Consider the following 18886-nt stretch of genomic DNA (forward strand, 5'->3'; position numbering starts at 1 on the left):
CTCTTTTTCTGAAAGCTGGTAAAGTTATTTTCACATTACTATGTAGCATAAATTTGTATATACAGGCTCTCTACTTTTGGTAGCAATAATTATTCTTGGTACCAGAGAAAATAACCAAGTGTCTTTCTCTCTTCTTTTCTGCTAAAGTAAGTTATCTTCCCCTATAAACATTAAGGACTGATAAGATTCACAAACAGGAACAATCTGACGTTATCAATATCGCATTGAAAATTTTTCCCTTGAACTGGCTATGTGGTTAAGCTAGTAAAATCACTTGTTCTGCAAACCTGACAGTTCAACCTCCAGAATCAACATGAAGGCGGAAAAAAAGAAACTCACTTCACAAAGTTGTTATGGAAAAAAAAAGTTTAAAAAAAAATTCCACTAATGTTAGCAAATACGACAAATATTAAGTAGACTCCTTCAATTCTTCCTGGCCTTTCCCATTGCCCACTACCCCAAAATTCTTCTGGTCATTTTTTGTTCTTTTTCAAGACAGGGTCTCCTGGACTCACTCTACAGACCAGGCTAACTTCAAACTCAGAGATCTGCCTGCCTCTGCTGGAATTAGAGACGTGCACCACCACTGGCTGAGTCTTCAGGACATTTTAAAAGCAGTGTCTCACTATAGGTCAGGTTGGGCTCCAACTCAAAGTTCTCTGTCTTAACAGGACTGCACTGGCCTTTGTACTCACTAAACTCCTTCCCTTCCTTCAATACCTTCAAATAGTTTAAAATTTTTAAAACTACTTTTAAGCAATACATTTCATTTTCTTTTTCCAAGGTAGTGTTTTTCAAAGCAGAGTTTCTCTGTGTGGCCCTGGCTACCCTAGAACTTGCTCTGTAGACCAAAGTAGCCTAGAACTCATAGAGATCCACCTGCCTCTGCCTCCCCAGTGCTGGGATTTCAGGTATGTGCCACTGCCACCCAATTTTCATTAAAGTTCTTATATTATCTCATGTGGCACTTTCAGTGAAACCTTGTATCACAAATCATCACATATAGCTGACACTAAATATTGAAAAAAATCAGCCAGTTCACCCCTCCTTGATACAAAAATTATCACTAATTTCCTGTGTGACTTAATCTGAATGTAGCTTTTACTTTTTAGAAAATTTTGATAAGAAACAACACATTCTATTATATATCCATCAGTTGCCGTTTGTGTACAGCATCAGGCTGTAGTTTATAAGCAGTCCCATGTACATACATCAGCAATGAACAGAAATACTCTGCATGAAAATATTATTCCCATATATGCAGAAAAACACTTGCTTTGAGATCTGTAAATCAAGAACACAACTAGTTATATAGAGTGATATCTATGTAGCAAAGGTTCCAAGTACTTTAAGTCATTAAGTCTGATACATACAAAGATGATGTACTATTCCTTACCACTCTTTGATAGCAAGGACTGACACCAGATGATCATAAAAGTAACTAATCAACAGAGACACACATGCTAAATTGCTAGAAGACAAAAAATAATAGACATGGAAGGTAAACAAATTTTAGCTCTAATTAAGAATTCTGCGATAAAAATTCATCAAACTTTAATTTCACCCAACTGACTGAATCAATCTTGCTGGGCAGTAATGGCAAACGTCTTTAATTCTAGCACTCAGGAGGCAGAGGCAGGCAGATCTCTATGAGTTCAGGGCTAGTTAGCTTAGTCTATAGACTTAGTTCCAGGACAGTCGGGTTAAACAGAGAAATCCTGTCTCAAAAAATAAAACAAAGAATCAATCCAAAAAAACAAAAAAACAAAAAAACAAAAAAAACCCACCCCCCCCCAAAAAAACACAAAATAACAGAATATGAACAACAGCACACAATCACTACGGAGTATTATAACTGTAATACTGTAATTATAGTAAGTCTTGAGTTTTCAAAGAGAAGCCAGTGCCATTTCATTAAAAAGAAAAGCAAACATGTAAAATTAAAAGTATTGTTTTACATTGTAATCTCAAAACAGAAAATAGCAAAGATTAACAGAGGACAGTAAATGGTTACAGAGCAGTAAATGAAAACAGCAGCCACAATAATGTCACGTCACACAGCCTTGCTTTTATGCCATGACTCTTGCATCCAAAGACTCAACAGCAGATATTCAGAAAAGGCTCGGGGGATCTTCCCTCAGTTTACTAGCCACTTAGTAGGCCTTTTTTATTTCTTAATAACCTATGTCTATTCCATGCCTAACTTAAAAGACATGACATTTTCTCCCACTTTTTTCCTGCTGACTGCTACAATTTTCACCTCACCTCAGTATTTTATCTTAAACTCTAACCTAACTTCCTACTTACATTGCATCAGGTATTATCTAGACATGACTTTTTTATTTGAATTACAGGATGAATATATATATATATACACACACACATACATAAACACCTAAACATACATAAACTATGACATAAAAAAGACAGACTTGAGCATCAGCAGATTTTGGGTGTGTAGGAAGGTAGTATCCTGAATCCAATGCTCTATGTATGGATACCGAGTGACAACTGCACCGCTCTTATTCAAACAGCACTGCCACATTTTTGGAACTGACTTTCAAATGTACCCACAAGTGAAATGTATAAAGGCTTAATATGTTTTATATACCATGTGAAATGAAATATTTGTTCTCATTAAATTCTCCTTATTCCCCCAAGTTAAAGTTATTCATTTTATACTTATAATAATTTACCCCTCACTGTTCACCAATTATGTCACTTACATTTCTACAGGTGCACACCCAAAACACACAATGAGTTGTTTACTGTTTACTACTGAATATGAGAACCATAGACAAATCCTGGCTTTGAAGCCAATACAAATCTGATTCTAGTTCTTGCTTTCAGCAAATTAATCAGCTGTGGAACCTTACTAAGTCACTTACTGATTCCAGTACATATAAAAAGCATGCCTGGTCTATAGAGATGACCCAGTGGGTAAAACTCCTGGCATACAAACCTGACAACCTGAGCTTGATCCCCAAAGGGATAATAACGAATTCCACAAAGTTGTCCTCTGACCTCATATATACACCCCTAAACCACTTAAAATTTAAAACCATAATACCCGGGATAGGTACTGTGAGTTTCCTTCCTTTAACCGTCTTGTAAACAACATTCCTTTGACTTTGGGAACTAACTCTCCAATGGAAAGAATTCTTAGAAAACATTAGCCAAAGCACAATAAAAATGGACTCAAATTTTAAAAAGCATTCAAGTAAAAACTTCCCATTAATAACTTAAGGAAATAAGTTTAAGCCTGAATGAACACACACAGCACACAAAGAGTCTGTAATACATTTTAAGAATAACATAAAAATCATCATTTCTCCTTCATTTTGAGATGGGTCAAGGCATAGAATAGCTCTGATACAACCATCTCAAATTTTAAAACACACACCTCCACAGTCAGATTAACATTTATTTATTTCTACTCTAGAAAACTTGCAGAAAAAATACCTTTAATACAAACAGAAAACTCAAAGTAGATCACAGATCCATATAAATAAAAAAATTATTGAAGCACAAACTTCCTGAAAGAAAGCATGAAGCAAAAACCTCAGAATCTTAGATTAGGCAAAAAAAAAAAAAAAGAGCTAGTTCCAGGACAGGCACCAAAAACTTCAGAGAAACCCTGTCTCGAAAATAAAAAAAAAAAAAAAATTATTTTTGTTTTGTTTTTTGAGATATGGTTTCATTGTGTAGCTCTGGTTGTCCTGGAACTCACAGAGATCTAATCGCCTCTGCCTCCCCAGTGCTGGGTAAAGTCACACGTCACCACTGCCCAGCCGAAAGTAGAATTTCTAATCAGAGTAAGAGTAACCTTACTCAATATATTCTTTATGGCTAACTGGTTATTCACGGAGTATAACAAAATTTAAGTTAAAATTTTGCTTCAAAATCATAGAAAAAACCTAAGATCTAAAGATAAAAGCTAAAATTCAAAGTCACCATTCTTCAACAAAAAGATCTTCACACTGGATGTCATCCTTTAGTTTTCTTTCTCAGACATCAACGTCTTTTTTTTTTTTTTGCCAACTTTTTTAGTTTCCATCAAAATCCTGTCAGTTTCCTAAAACCAAAATCCATCCACGTCATCAAGTTTCTAGTGTGTTAAATCAAGGAAAGATAATATTGGGAGTCAAGACCTCTATTACTGTAATGACTTTTAACTTTAATAATCTTTAACAAGGAAGTCACCTGACATGTCTCTTTTTCTTATTTGTAAATGACAAATTTGTGCTTGTCCCCAATCTTACCTCTAAAATTCTCCAGGACATAAATATTACACCTAGACCATTCTTTCTTCTATGTCTGTCACTCTCATTCAAGGTCTTATCTGAAGCAAGGCTATAGCAATGACCCCTCTGTCTTATACTACATTTAGTTTTATACTACCAGAAAGTCACCAATTGATCCAACTAACTTTACTATCTTTTTAAAATAAAATAGACATAGGTAAAACATTACATATTTAATACCATCTATTATCCATGAAAAAATTAAGTTTGACATTTTTAGACTAATATGGGTATTGATTTCTGTACAATGACAAGACCACAGATAGCTTTTTACTGATAACCACTACAACAGTCTCACTCTGAGTTCCCGCATCCTTAGAACTGACCCATTTTATCTCTTATTGAAATTATGCAATATCCTTGACCCAAAGTCAATTTGTGTCTCTCTTCTAATCTTTTTCATCTTAGTCCAAAGTAAATCACTCCTCCCCATTCAAGGGTCCAGTATTATTGCCCATAATATGTAAATTCCTACTAGAGGTTGTGGAACACACTTTTAATCCCAGCATTCAGGAGGCAGTGGCAGGTGGATCTCTGCTGGTTCAAGGTTAACCTGGTCTACATAGAGAGTTCAAGAGAGCCAGAGCAAAATATAGATCCTGACTCAAATAAAAAACAAATGAAAAACCAAACAACTAATACTTTATAAATGCCCATGATATATACCTGGTCCTAGGCACACAATGTCTAACAAATGCTTCCTTTTTTACTACCATGATGGAGATGATAAAAATTAATAAAACCCAATACTCTTTAAAGACAAGAACCAAACTTTTCATTCTCATGTGTCATCATTCCTTACTTCCAAAGTGTTTCCTTGCCCTTTTGAGGCAAAATTAATATGAATAACTAATCCAGAAAAAGCTAGTCTCCAAATAATAAGAATCCACTGAAAGTTATTATTATTATTCTTTGCTTGGAGAATTCTGAACTCTTCTAGAATAGACATTTTGACTAACTTCAGGATGACATATTCGTAATAACTATTAAGGTAACTCCTCTGATCAAAGGGATGGGATAAAGCTTATGCATCATATTGAATGAAAGCCACCATCCTGCAAGGAATGTGGAAGCAGTTCCAGGCTATACCCTTCCATAAAGTTCATCAGTCAATCTTATTCATTGAATTAGAGATATTTGCTATCGGTGGTATAATAATAGGACTTGGAGGGTAATGGTAAGGGTAAGAAAGGAGGCTCAGGAGTTCAAGATCATCCTTAGCAACACAGTTTACTTGAAGGTTAGTTTCAAATTTTTAAAGAAAGAAATTAGAGCTGGGTGTAGTGGCAGACAAATTTATCCAAGCACTTGAAGGGAGAGGTAGGGAGACCTCTGGGAGTTTGAGGTAGGCTGATCTACATAGCAAATTCCACACCAATCAGAGCTGACTGATGCCATCTCAAAAAAAAATAACTTTTTCTATTTTTTTAAATTTTTTAAATGATTTATTTAACTTCATTTTATGAGCATTGGTGTGAAGGTGTCAGATCTTGTGGAACTGCATTTTCAGACAGTTGTGAGCTGCCATGTGGGAGCTGGGAATTGAACCCGGGTCCTCTGGAAGACCAATCAGTGCTCTTAACAGCTGAGCCATATCTCTAGACCCTCAAAAAAAAATAATTTAAGACATTTGATGAACTAATACTCTAACACAGTGTATTTAGAGCAAACCACAGAAACATATTTTTTAAACACTGTTTTAGACATTAATGGAAATAACCCATATTTAACACAATATAAAACTATGGGGGGGGGGGGAGCTTGCATGCACACAAGCAAGTGCACGCACATAAGCAAGTGCACGCACACAAGCAAGCGTTCAGTGGTTAAAAGTATGTGCTGCTCTTCCAGAGGACCCAGGTTTAATTCCCAGTACCTCTATGTCAGTTTAAAACTATCTGCAACTCCAATTCTAGGAAACCAGACACCGTCTGGTATCTGAACTCCACAGGTACGATATAGATATACAAACCACATGTGTGGCACAGACATCTGTTGACAGAGGTGGGTCTTGTATCTATTTGTTGCTTTCATTGGTTTTAATTGGTTAATTTATAATTAATAAAGAAACTGCTTGGCCCTGATAGGGTAGAATTTAGACAGGCAGAGTAAACAAAACAGAATGCTGGGAGAAAGAAGCTGAGTCAGTGAGCCGCCATGATTCTCCCACTCCAGACAGAGGCAGGTTAAGATCTTCCCTGGTAAGCCACCTTGTGGGCTACACAGATTATTAGAAATGGGTTAGATCAATATGTAAGAGCTAGCCAATAAGAGGATGAAACTAATGGGCCAGGCAGTGTTTAAAAGAATACAGTTTCCGTGTAATTATTTCGGGTAAAGCTAGCCGGGTGGCGGGACACAGCCTGCCGCTCATTTTACAACAATCTGTACAGCAAAAACACTCAATGATATAAAATATTTTTTTAAAAAAAAAAACATAAAAACTAGAGTAACAGATGAGGTGGCACATGTGTTTAATCCCCATACCAGGACAGACAACTACAGAGACACTGTCTCAAAAAACAAAACAAAATGCAAAATCATACATATAATATACACATACACAATTCATCACTGGGACTATACATTTACCTAAAAAATTTCCATGTCACATTGTATCTCAACTCTATAATAAATGGAGGACCCACTTCCTGACAGGTTATCATTTACAATAAAGTCTTAAGTATTCTCAACATGGAGAACAATCAACTATACTGAGCAAATTTTCTACTTACCCTTAGAAGCCAAATTACTCCTGTGAATGTTTGACAGTATCTGCATATGAATTTCATATACACATGGTCAGAAACGAATGTTAAGCAAGTTTCATCCTGTTTTCATCTTACATAGGCTGTCCTCCCAGTTTTCTGAATAAGGATCTTGCAAAATCCACTATAGACAGGGTGTGCCAAAAGAATACTTGGAAAAGAAAAATCTCCTGGGAGAGTGCCAGTTTAAAAAGAATACTATTTTCATCTAACTGGACATTTATATAAACCCTGGACTGGGAGGAAGGAAGCTTCTTTACCCCAGACTAAAACTTTACCCCAGACTAAAACTTCTAAAAGGCAAATAAGTGAACGAAGAAGTCAACTATGCTTACTTCATTCATCTGAAAAGCAGATATCAAGTTGTGTTGATATGGACAGATCAGATGGCTTTACATACTTTATTTGTTCTACACATATCAATTTTACAATGTCACGGCTTTACTTTTATTTCTATGGCATTTTTCAGTAACAGGGACTCAAACCTAAGGGCCTTAAATGTCTAACATTATTTATTTACTTATTTATTTACTTATTTATTTATTTATTTTTGCAAGGCAGGGTTTTATTGTGCTAACAACCTTGGTTGTCCTGGAACTTGCTCTGAAGGTCTCAAACTCACAGAGATCAACCTGCCTCTCTGCCTCCTGGAATGAAAAGTGTATACCACCACCATCAAGGGCCTCAGATTTCTATCGGACTTTTAAAAAGTTACCATTTTGCAAGGGGCAGCACTTGGGGCACATATTACTGTTTAAAGTGAGGGTGGGTCTGGGGTTGGCAGCCCAGCAGGGCTACATAAACAAAAAAACAACAAAAGGTGGAGGGAAGCTAGACAGAGATAGCTCAGCCATTAAAGAATGACCACTGCTGCTGCAAAGGACCCAAGCTGGGTTCCCAGCCTGCACATCAGGCTGCTCATAACTGCCTCTAACTCCAGATCCCGGGAATCCAATAACCTAATCTATTCTCTGCAGGAACTATATGTACCATGTGCACATACCCACACACATACAGAGTTTTATTATATGTACTTACCAATAAACAAGACAGAAAGGAAATTGTTTTATCATTTTGTTTTTGGGGGAAGGGAGAGATTAAATGATAGTTTTCATTAGGGAGATTATTTTATCAAATATCATTCCAACAAGCAGTTTTACTAAGTGAAAAGGATTTTCATCTGGAACAAGATCTTTGTCTTTATTCTTACTATAACCCACCCTTCTCTTCCACTCAAAACAGCATAAACTTACGAACCGGTATTTTTCATTTCTGCAGGTGAACACATACCTACACCAAACAGTTACTGCAAGCACACATACAGAGCACCACCAGGCTGGCTGCCTCTTGAGAGAAACAAGAGGCCTCCTCCAGCTCTGCCACTGACTCCCTGAAGCTCAGGCTGACTCCCTATTAAAATATAAGTGTTGAGAGTTAAGTAACCAGGCCCCTTAACACACACAACAAAATGCAAGAATATCTCTGTTGGAACAGTGCAGACAGTCTTTCCCAGACAAGGAGGTATGACCCAATAATTATAAAACAAGTTAACAATAATGAAAAAGGTGCAATCTCTAAGTGTTAAGGAAGAAACTCAAGCCTAGAAAGACAGAATTAATTCTCAACAGCAGTTGAGAATTCTTTTTACTACGCTATGTACTCTTGAGGAATAATTTCTAACAAATTCTAAGAAAATAAAACTCTATTCCATCAATCCTATTTTCTGATGCTTGCAAAACAAGCTAACAAAAATAAAGCATCAGATGTTGACAATAAACCTAACTTCGGTACTGAAATGACAGAAATGCAAACTAAGCAGGATACTCTTCAATGTTCCTCCATACCTTTCAAGTTCTTGTAGTAACTAGATTTGCAAGAAAAAGCTTTCTTTCTTGAGACAGGGTCTCTCTACATCAGTGGTCCTCAACCTATGGTCCTGACCCCTCTGGGATCACGCTATCCTTTCCACAGGAGTTACATAAGACCACTGTAAAACAAAGATATATTACAATTCTTTTTTTTTTTTTTTTTTGGTTTTTCGAGACAGGGTTTCTCTGTGGTTTTGGAGCCTGTCCTGGAACTAGCTCTGTAGACCAGGCTGGTCTCGAACTCACAGAGATCTGCCTGCCTCTGCCTCCCAAGTGCTGGGAGGCACTGGTCTACAGAGCTAGTTCCAGGACAGGCTCCAAAGCCACAGAGAAACCCTGTCAGGAAAAACAAAAAAACAAAAAAAAAAAAAAAAAAAAAAAAAAAAAAAAAAGTAAAGATAGATTAATTCACCTTCAAGTAAGCTTCCTTAAGTATGAATGTAGGAAAAAAAAAGTGAGCTGGGTGGTGTGGGTGGTGATGGCACACGCCTTTAATCCCAAGCATTTAGGAAGCAGAAGCAGGCAGATATCTGAGTAAATTCCAGGACAACCAGGGCTACATAATTAACTTTGCTGAATCAAAAAAATAAAATAAAATAAAAAAAAAATATATATATATATAGCCGAGTATGGTGGTACACACTTTTAATCCTCAGAAAACTAAAGCAGGATGATTTTTAATAAAGGCCAGCCAAAAGTGCATATTACAACTGATTTCACAAAAGAAAAACAAGAGCTAAGAGTCAACTCAGTGGTTAAAAGTACTTGCTGTTCTTGCAAAAAAAACAAGTTTTGTTTCCCAGTACACACAAAGCAATTCATAACAGTCTGTAACTCCTATTCCAGGGAATTCCACATATCATCTTCTGACCTCCAAAGGCACCAGGCATATACATGGTTCACATACAATTTGGGGATATGGGGTTGAGACAGGTTTCTCTGTGTAGCCTTGACTGTCCTGGACTTTATTCTGCTGGCCTTGAACTCAGATATTAAGAACTCAAATTAAGACAAAACAAAAATTGAATCTTATACACACACATTTGTGTATGCATACACCGTGCTTAAAGAACAGAATCAAGAAGTAAAAAGTGGATTACATAAAAGGGCAATGTTTATAAGAATCTGAAGCATTTTCTAGTTAGTCCTTAGAATATGATACTGTGAACTACATATTGGTCTTTCGTCTCCTGGCACCAAACTACTAGAAAAAATCCTTGAGGGCTCTCCAAAGGGATAATCTTTTTCAATGGTTGAACTGATGGCTGGCATCCAGAAGTAACTTGCAGATGGGAGCTAGTCACCAGAAAGACAAAGGTGGGCTTAGACCACTGAAATTTTTGGTCCTACCCACAAAACAGAAGTGAAAGGTAATTATAATTTCAGATCTATCTAGCCAAACTTCCCAATAAAAATCAAAAAGGACAGAATCTAGAACGTCAAGATAGTTGCACACATTAAGGGGTTTCTAGAGAATACAATGTGGAGTAAAGACACTGAATCTCTGCACCTCCCTTCCTCATCTCACCCATATGCATGTATTCACCTGTTTTCTTTTTAATATCAACAACAAAAAATGACAAATATTAAGACAGTGTTTCTGCGTACTGAGTTGCTAAAGCAAATCAATCAAATATGAGAACCAAATTTTAAGAATACTGATTTATAGCCAAGTAGTCAGAAGCACAGATAAAACAATCTGGGGTTAGCAATTGGTTTTCTGAAGTAGTACTGAGGGGCAATCTCGAAGACTATATCCTCCTACTGTGAGATCTAGCACAATTACCTCTAGAAATATCAAAATTAAAATTAAATTACAAGACAACCAGCTGCTATCCACTACAAGTGACTACTTCCTTGTTGAGGGGGGAAATTAAAACTATTCATATTCATGGTCATGGATGCCTTCTCTAGGTTGACTGTTAAAGACAGTTGAAAGCAGAGGGGAAACAAGTTTGCTTTTCAAACACAAAGAAAATCTCCTAAAATAGCAGACCAGGTAGGGAAGTTGAAAGTGCAATGGAAAGCACTGTTAAATTTCAACCAAGTTAACTAAATCATCACTTGTCCCAACTTCCTAAAAGCAACAAAATGTCAAGTTACGTTCTATAGTTACAAAAAAATCTACTCAGTTATGCTTTCTAGTTTCTTTTCATAAGATTTAAAAACTTTTAGCACACAGCAACATATTATAGCAGAAATGCCTTCCATTTTTTCCATTTCAGGTATATGCATTTACTTACCTTAAACTAGGAAAAGATTAATGTAACCTAGCGGTCAACATACAAAGATTATATTCTTTACAAAATGAGGATTTAATTAAATCTTGCCCCACTATTTTACAAGAATGACTGCATCATCATGGGTTCTACTCACAGGGGTACATGGCATTGCTCAGGATCAGCTCGAGTCAGCTCTTCCTCTTCAATATCGGACTCCCCTCCTGAACTACTGTCCGTGACATCTGAATCAAATGCTTGTTCACTGCACCTCAGATTGGCTATGCCACTAGCTGTAAATCTCTCCAATTCTTCTGAAATTGAATCACTTTTCAAGAAGTTGCTAAGTCCCTCTGAAGTGGTAGTCTCACTGGCAGCTTTTCTCAAGGCAACTTCAGCCTTTCGGGTCAACATCAACTGGCTCCGGGACCTCAGGGATTCCAAGTTTGGCAGTTTACTCAATGTCTTTTCCAAAAACCCACCCAGTTGGTGCTGTAAATGCCTCTCCACCTGCTTGGCTTGCACAACCTGTAATCGCTTCTGTAACCTGCGGGCACGGATCTCAATATCAGCCTGCCGCCTTAGCAAAGCTGTTATCCGTGTGTCAGAGTCTAAAGCACTAAAACGAATGGAAGACAGAGGAGACTTTTTGACCTCTAACTTAACATTTGTCAGGTTAGAGCTGGAGTCTGTACTAGGTGATAACCTACTGCTTCCTTGAAGTGCCGGCTGTTCCATGGAATTGACAGAAGATTTGTTTGCAGTACTATTATTGCTGTATAGAGTTGTGTGTTCTATATCAAGGCTTCTATGTGGAAGAGTGCAATTGGTCATACCCCCCTTCAAGTTCCCAGAGTCAAATGCCCCCACTTCACCTCCCTGCAGAGCAGATGAAGTGAGAGACCGTTTTCCCCCATTGAGGGAACTGGAATTGTCATGATCCGAATGTGTTGAACTTTTAGTCAATTTCTTAGCCAACCCATTTACAGGCGCTTGTGGCAGAGCTGTCTGACCACTTGTATTCATGGTTCTAAGGTTTTCTAAGGAAAACTCCAAAACTGGCTGTCTCCCCAACAGCTCAGCTCGGAGTTCATAGGACTGAGATAAAAGAGGATGAGATTTAAGGACTGTCTGCTTGCTGAAAACTCCTTGTAATTTCAAAGACTCCTTTGCAGGAACAGATGTTACATCAGAGCAGAGATAAGATGCCACCAATGGTTGCAGCTTTCCCAAGTCTTCCTTGGTAGGATTATTTCGGAAGTCTAGACCGGAATCCTCTGCAGCAATGGCTTTTCTTTTGGTTCCGTTGGCAGAAATAAGGATATTGGCGTTGCCGTTATTTTCGGCACTGCCAGGGGACAAGGTGGAGGATGGGGGAGCCAGTTTGAACCGGATGTGGTGTGCTTCAGCTGCTGCGTCAGTGAGAGCGGGCGCCATCGCAGCCATTCAGCACAGAGAGACAGGAAGTCCAGCCTCTTCCAGTGCTGAGGCCAGCTCCACGGCCCCTTACTGCCTCCCCTGAGAACAGACTGAAAGAGAGAGAAAAAAAAAAACAGAAGTCAGAAATACAAGGACATTCAAAAACAACACACATTTTCAACAGAAGCACCACTTGAGGCTATCATCCAAACTTTGTCTCCAAAAGACGAGAATTAACTATGAAACCATTCTGGAGTCTTTATGTCTTTCACTTGGGGTAGGAGAGGAACACAATCCTTTCACAAGAAAATAATTTAACCCTTTGGGCCACTTGTTAACTACAGGTTGAATATTGTCAAAATAAAAGTCTCATTCTGAAATAATCACAGATGCTTACAATTACCTTCATTTAAAAAGAAAACCTCTTTGTCAGGTGGTGGTTGGCACATGCCTTTAATCCTAGCACTCTGGGGGCAGAGGCAAGATCTGAGTCTGAGGCCAGCCTGAACTACATACAGCATGAGTTCTACGACAGCCAGGGCTACACAGAGAAACAATGCCTTGAAAAACCAAAAAGGGGATGGGGACAGGAAGAAAAAGAAAACCTCTTTAAATGTTAAATTATTAGATTTAATGACCATATAAGATGAATACCCAGTAATAGGAGAAAATTTCTCATTCTCATTTTAAAAAAAAATTTATGCCAAGTCTTGAGGATCTGTGTTATTTTTCTGCCTGGGAATCTAGCTTTCATAAACTTCCTCACAAATTTACATTGTTATTACCAAGCTAACTACAACATGATGTAACATCAATTTGCTTCATTTTCTTTTCTTTCAGATAGCACATAGTATCTTTTCTACTGGGCTATTTCTCAGCGCAAATCTGTGTCTTCAAATTAATAGTCCAACATAACTCCGTCTCCTTTACCCAAAAACACTTCAAAAGAAATTACACTCTTCACTTCTCTAGAATAGCTTCCATCACCACTGCACTCCAGGAAAGTTAACCAGTAATGCCATTATCAAATTATTATTAAATCAACAGTCCCATTCTGACTTTCTTCTAAGCATTAATTAGGTAGTGTTAACTTTCTTGAAATTTCCTTTCCTGATATCCTTGGCATTGTAATTCTAACCTCTTCTTCCTTTTGAACCTCTTAAAATGTTGGTACCGCCCAAGATTTCTTTCTTTTGCCTTCTCCCTGAATTCACTTACTTAGCAACAACTACTAGTATAAGAACCACTTACTGTCAGAAAAAAAAATTCTGAGCTGCACTCATCAACTTTCTAACCCTCTCATCCTTGCAAGTTCAGAATTCACTTTCTTCTTTCAATGAACTTTCTCCTTTCTTGTCCTAGCTCATTTTCTTAATGACATACCTCAATTATCTGCTGCTTCTTCATTCCCGATTCATCTATCTGGGTCTGGAAGCAAAAGGAAACCTATATAAAGGGCTACATCAGCTACCCCTAAAAGCACAATCTCTGTACCGCTGAAGATCTCAAAATACATGCCCCGCCCTCAATTATTTGGTTGCTCGTGGTGGTGGTGGTGTATGTGTATACTGGTGCTTGTAGGCACACTTATGCCTACAGTGTGAGTGTAGCCCATTAGAAAACGTTTATCAATTCTCCTTCCACAGTAGACTTTTTATCAATGTCTCCTTCCACAGTAGATTCTAGGCACGGAATTCAGGTCACCAGACTGCAAGTGCACTTTTACATACTGAGCTGTCTCACCAGCCTTGAAAGACCATTTTGAAGGCCAATTTTTCCACAATAATACTAAAACATCATTTGCCTTTAAAAAAAAAAAAAAGAATATAATGGGGACTAGAGATGGCAGTTAAGAGTAATGTCTGCTCTTCTAGGACCGAGGTTCAATTACTAGCACTCACATGGCATCTCACAATTGCAACTCAAGCACCCAGGCATTTGACACCCTCATAAACAGACATACACAGGCAAAATACCAACACACACTAAAAATCATTAAGAAATAATAATTTATTTTTATGTTTATTTTTGGATGGGGGTGTGTGTGCATACTACAACACACCTATAAACGTCAGAGGGCAATGTGCAGGATTTGGTTCTCTCATTGTACCACGTGGGACCAAGCAATGGCATGCAGGCCATTAAGTGCCTTAAGCTCACTGAGCCATCTCTACTGGCCCTGCCCTTTACAGACTGTGTTAAACATTTGCAATCAGAGTCCAAAAACAAAGATAAGTCAAACTGCTGGTATTTTAGAACAAATCAAGACAATAGCACCAAACAATTCAAGTAGTCACAGTATTCCTCATTTGTACCTTAAAAAATAATGTGATCTACATTTAAGATGTTCTTGGGGCCGGTTAGATGGCTCAGCAAGATGCCCACCACCAAACCTGACCATTTGTGTTTATAAGCAATTTCTTTAAAGTAGTCCTGATTTCCACACATGCACTATAGCATGAGCCTATCTAGACACAGTGTAACAAAATTAACTATCAGTAGATTTTTAAAAGATGTTCTTGATATAATTTTAAAACTATTTTTAATTTTCAATAGTTACATCATTTACCTTTCCCTTTCTGCCCTCTAACCCCTCCCAAAAAAAAACCCTCCTTGCTCTTTTTTCAAAATTCATGGCCTTTTTATTTTTTATTGTTACATTTATAAATATAACCGGCTCAGTCTACATGTTACTTTGTATTCAGGGCTGACCATTTTTGTATGGGGTAACAAATTGGTGTGGGCTCCCAGGATTTTATTAACTCTTGACTCCCAAGCGCATTTTTGATAGTCTGTGTTGAAAAGGAAAATATGTGTAAAAAATTTCAGCTTTATCAAATCTCAGGAAAAACTCTTTCCCATCTTAAAATCTTTATTTTTTGAATATTCTGTCTGCATGTATTATCTGTGCACCACAGTGTGTTACTGGTGCCTGAGGAATTCAGGAGAAGGCACTGGGATTTCCTAGAACTGGAGTTATGGATGGTAGTGAACCACTATATAAACACCAATCCTCTGGAAGAGTTAAGAGTTATCTGTGCTCTTAACCACCAAGGTGTAGTGATATTTTGTTTTATCAAATAAAGCTTGCCTGAAGATCAGAGTGCAAAGGTAAACCACCAGAGGTCAGGCGGTGGTGGTTCACACCTTTAATCCTAGTACTTGGGTGTCCCAAACCTTTAATCCCAGCCCCATTGAGGTGGAAACAGGAAGAAATAATGGCTGGACAGAGAGAGGAATATAAAGCGGGAGGAGACAGGAGCTTGGATGCAGTCTGACGACAGGATTCCCCCCTTTGGTCTGAACATTGGTAGAGGTAAGAGGTCTCTCTAGTGGCTGCACCCTCTGTTTCTCTGATCTTTCAGCATTAACCCCATACCTGACTCCAGGTTTTCATTATTAAGAACAATTAGAATTCGTGCTATACTAAGTCATTTCTCCAGCCCCACCACTGTTACTTTTAAGTTGTCAAGTTGAACCAGCCTTCTTCTCGGAATACCATCTTTTTATAAAGATTTATTTTTATGTGTATGAATGTTCTTCCTTCATATATGCATAAATTTATGTATGTGTGTGTACTGTATGGATGACTCATGCCAGAGAAGGTCAGAAGACAGCAAGGAATTCCCTGGAACTGGATCACTGAGTTGTCATATGGGTACTGGAAACTCTTTGCTGCTCAGCTATCTCTCCAGCCCATGGAATACTATCATTATGTCACAAAGCAGATAGATGAACAATGACTAGTCAAACCAGTACAAAGCACAGCAACATAGCCTGGATACCTCAAGATGGAGTGTTTGATGCCTAAATGAGATACTTAGCTAGACCATACCTTAAAAAACCTGGGTCATTAGCAAATTTCTTTATAAAATGAACAAAGTAAAACTCACTTCAAGGAAAATCACTAATATTGCTGGCAATGATAAAAATCAGGGCTTTCCAGTGAAAATTCAGTATTTTAAAAAACTGTACAGAGAGCCATGAGCTTTAACCAACTTAAAAACATTAGTTGTGGCGTCTACATGAATTTCTGTTAAGTTTCAACACTTAGAAGCTCTGTGAGCCGGGCGATGGTGGCGCACGCCTTTAATCCCAGCACTTGGGAGGCAGAGGCAGGTGAATCTCTGTGAGTTCGAGACCAGCCTGGTCTACAAAGCTAGTTCCAGGACAGGCTCCAAAGCCACAGAGAAACCCTGTCTCGAAAAACAAAAAACAAAAAAAAGCTCTGTGAATGACCATGTGTTACAATTTTGTTAGAAAACTCACATATGGGTAAAATCAACTGCAAGACAAAAGATTTTAATGTAACAGAGTATAAAAACTGAACTGATTACTCAGGGGTTGAGACAAATTCTCACACAGCCTAGCCTCCTACTGGAAGGAGTTCCTTCTCCCTCTACCTTCCCAGTGCTGAAGTTACAGATGATACCACCATCAGATTCTCAGTAACTTTAAAAGTGAAAATAGAGTCTTGAGACCATGAAGTTTCTATTCACTAAACTAATCCTCCTACCAAAAGAGAGGAATAACTTCCAATTTGAGCAAGTATTCACAGTAAATGAGAACATAGGCCTAAGTGAGCAGGTCTGGGGTCACATCATGGCCTGTTATCAATTACTTAACTATTCTGTTCCATCAACTTCATCTACTTATAGACCTATACCACCTACCTTTTAAGACTGCTGTGATGATTACAAAAGACATTTTCATTTACTTAGTCTATTCATCACCATTTATGCCCCAGTAATGCTTAAGCATGCATGGACAGCCCATTTATGGCAGTTCTCCAGTTGTTCTTATCCTGGGCAGTCCTAGATGCTCGTGTTACTGTCATGCCCAAGGTTTCACCTTTATGCTGTCTATCCAGCATTTTGGGGGCCTATTACCTGGCCAATAATATTTGATTATGAACACAAAGGTTAATATGTAAGAAATAAATTCACTGGGTGTGGTAATGCACACCTTTCATCCCAGCACTCAAAGAGACAGAGATAGGCAGATCTCTTGTGAGTTTGAGGTCAACCTCCTCTTTACATAGTGAGTTCCAGGCCAGCCAGGGCTACAAAGTGAGACCCTGTGTTAATAAGAAAATAAATGTGTGCGCACATGTGGGAATGGGTATAGAGTGACCACAGAAGACACAAGAGGACATCAGATCCTCTAGAGCTGGAGTTTCTAGCAACTGGGTGGTTCAGGGAGAGAAGCAAGTGTCCTTAGCCACTAAGCCATCTCTCTAGTTCACATAAGACTTTTTGCATGCCCAAATGTACATGTGCGTTGAGTGTGTGTATAAAACAAAGAATCTACTATATCATCATTATACTAAGTACTCATGCACATAGGAAGAAATCACCAAAACACTGGATATGGAGCTTAACAAATTTGCTTCATTAATTGCCATAAATTTGCCACAATTGCCATAAAATACTTTGATTTACTACCGGGTAGTGGTGGCACACGCCTTTAATCCCAGCACTTGGGAGGCAGAGACAAGCAGATCTGGGAGTTCGAGGCCAGCCTGGTCTACAAGAGCTAGTTCTAGGACACCCAGGGCTGTTACACAAAGAAACTCTGTCTCAGGGAGGGGGAAAAAAACACTACAATTTAAGACTGTTTTCTTACTTTATTTTTAATGTATCAATTTTTGGGGGGGGGGATTTTTTGAGACAGGGTTTCTCTGTAGCTTTGGAGCCTGTCCTGGAACTAGCTCTTGTAGACCAGGCTGGCCTTGAACTCACAGAGATCTGCCTGCCTATGCCTCCCAAGTGCTGGGATTAAAGGTGTGCGCCACCACCGCCCGGCTCTAATGTATCAATTAAAAAAAAAACTGTAATGGGCTTGTAAAACAAGGTATGATGGCACAAACCAGCAATCCCAGCACTTCATAAATGGAAGCAGGAGGATCAAGGCCAACCTCTATTACGTAGAAAGTCTAAGTTCAGTCACGATTACAGAAGAATTTGCCTTAAAAACTAAAATTAATTTTTTAAAACTTTTTTGTGTATGAGTGCTTTGCTTCATGGTAGGTGTACCACGGGCATGTCTATTCTCAGAAGTCATAATAGGACATCAGATTCCCTGGAACTGGAGTTATAGCTGCTGTGAGGCACCATGTAGGTGCAGGGGAACCTAATTCATGTCTGCTGCAGGAGCAAGGAGGGCCCTTAACCATAGACCCAACTTTCCAGCCACCAAAATTAGATTAAATTAAAAAAGAATGAGTAACGAGATGACCAAAGAATTTAAATTATTAACTATTCATATAAAGAAATATATGCAACATGGAATAACAATGCTATCTGTAT

The 18886-nt window shown here is 38.2% G+C and overlaps 1 protein-coding gene across 5 annotated transcripts in view; it reads right to left on the reverse strand.

The window, feature by feature from the left end:
- The window catches only part of Kansl1 (KAT8 regulatory NSL complex subunit 1), a 117918-nt gene that overhangs the window by 54736 nt on the left and 44296 nt on the right, over positions 1–18886 (reverse strand). For all 5 annotated transcript variants that reach the window (XM_026777170.1, XM_005369404.3, XM_013354571.2 and 2 more), the window contains one exon: positions 11317–12688. In XM_026777170.1, the coding sequence (XP_026632971.1) occupies positions 11317–12605 (1289 nt within the window). In that variant the 5' untranslated portion in view covers positions 12606–12688. The remainder of the gene's footprint in view (positions 1–11316; positions 12689–18886) is intronic.

The sequence above is a fragment of the Microtus ochrogaster genome, unplaced genomic scaffold (genome assembly GCF_000317375.1).
Source record: "Microtus ochrogaster isolate Prairie Vole_2 unplaced genomic scaffold, MicOch1.0 UNK48, whole genome shotgun sequence".
Taxonomy (NCBI): Eukaryota; Metazoa; Chordata; class Mammalia; order Rodentia; family Cricetidae; genus Microtus; species Microtus ochrogaster.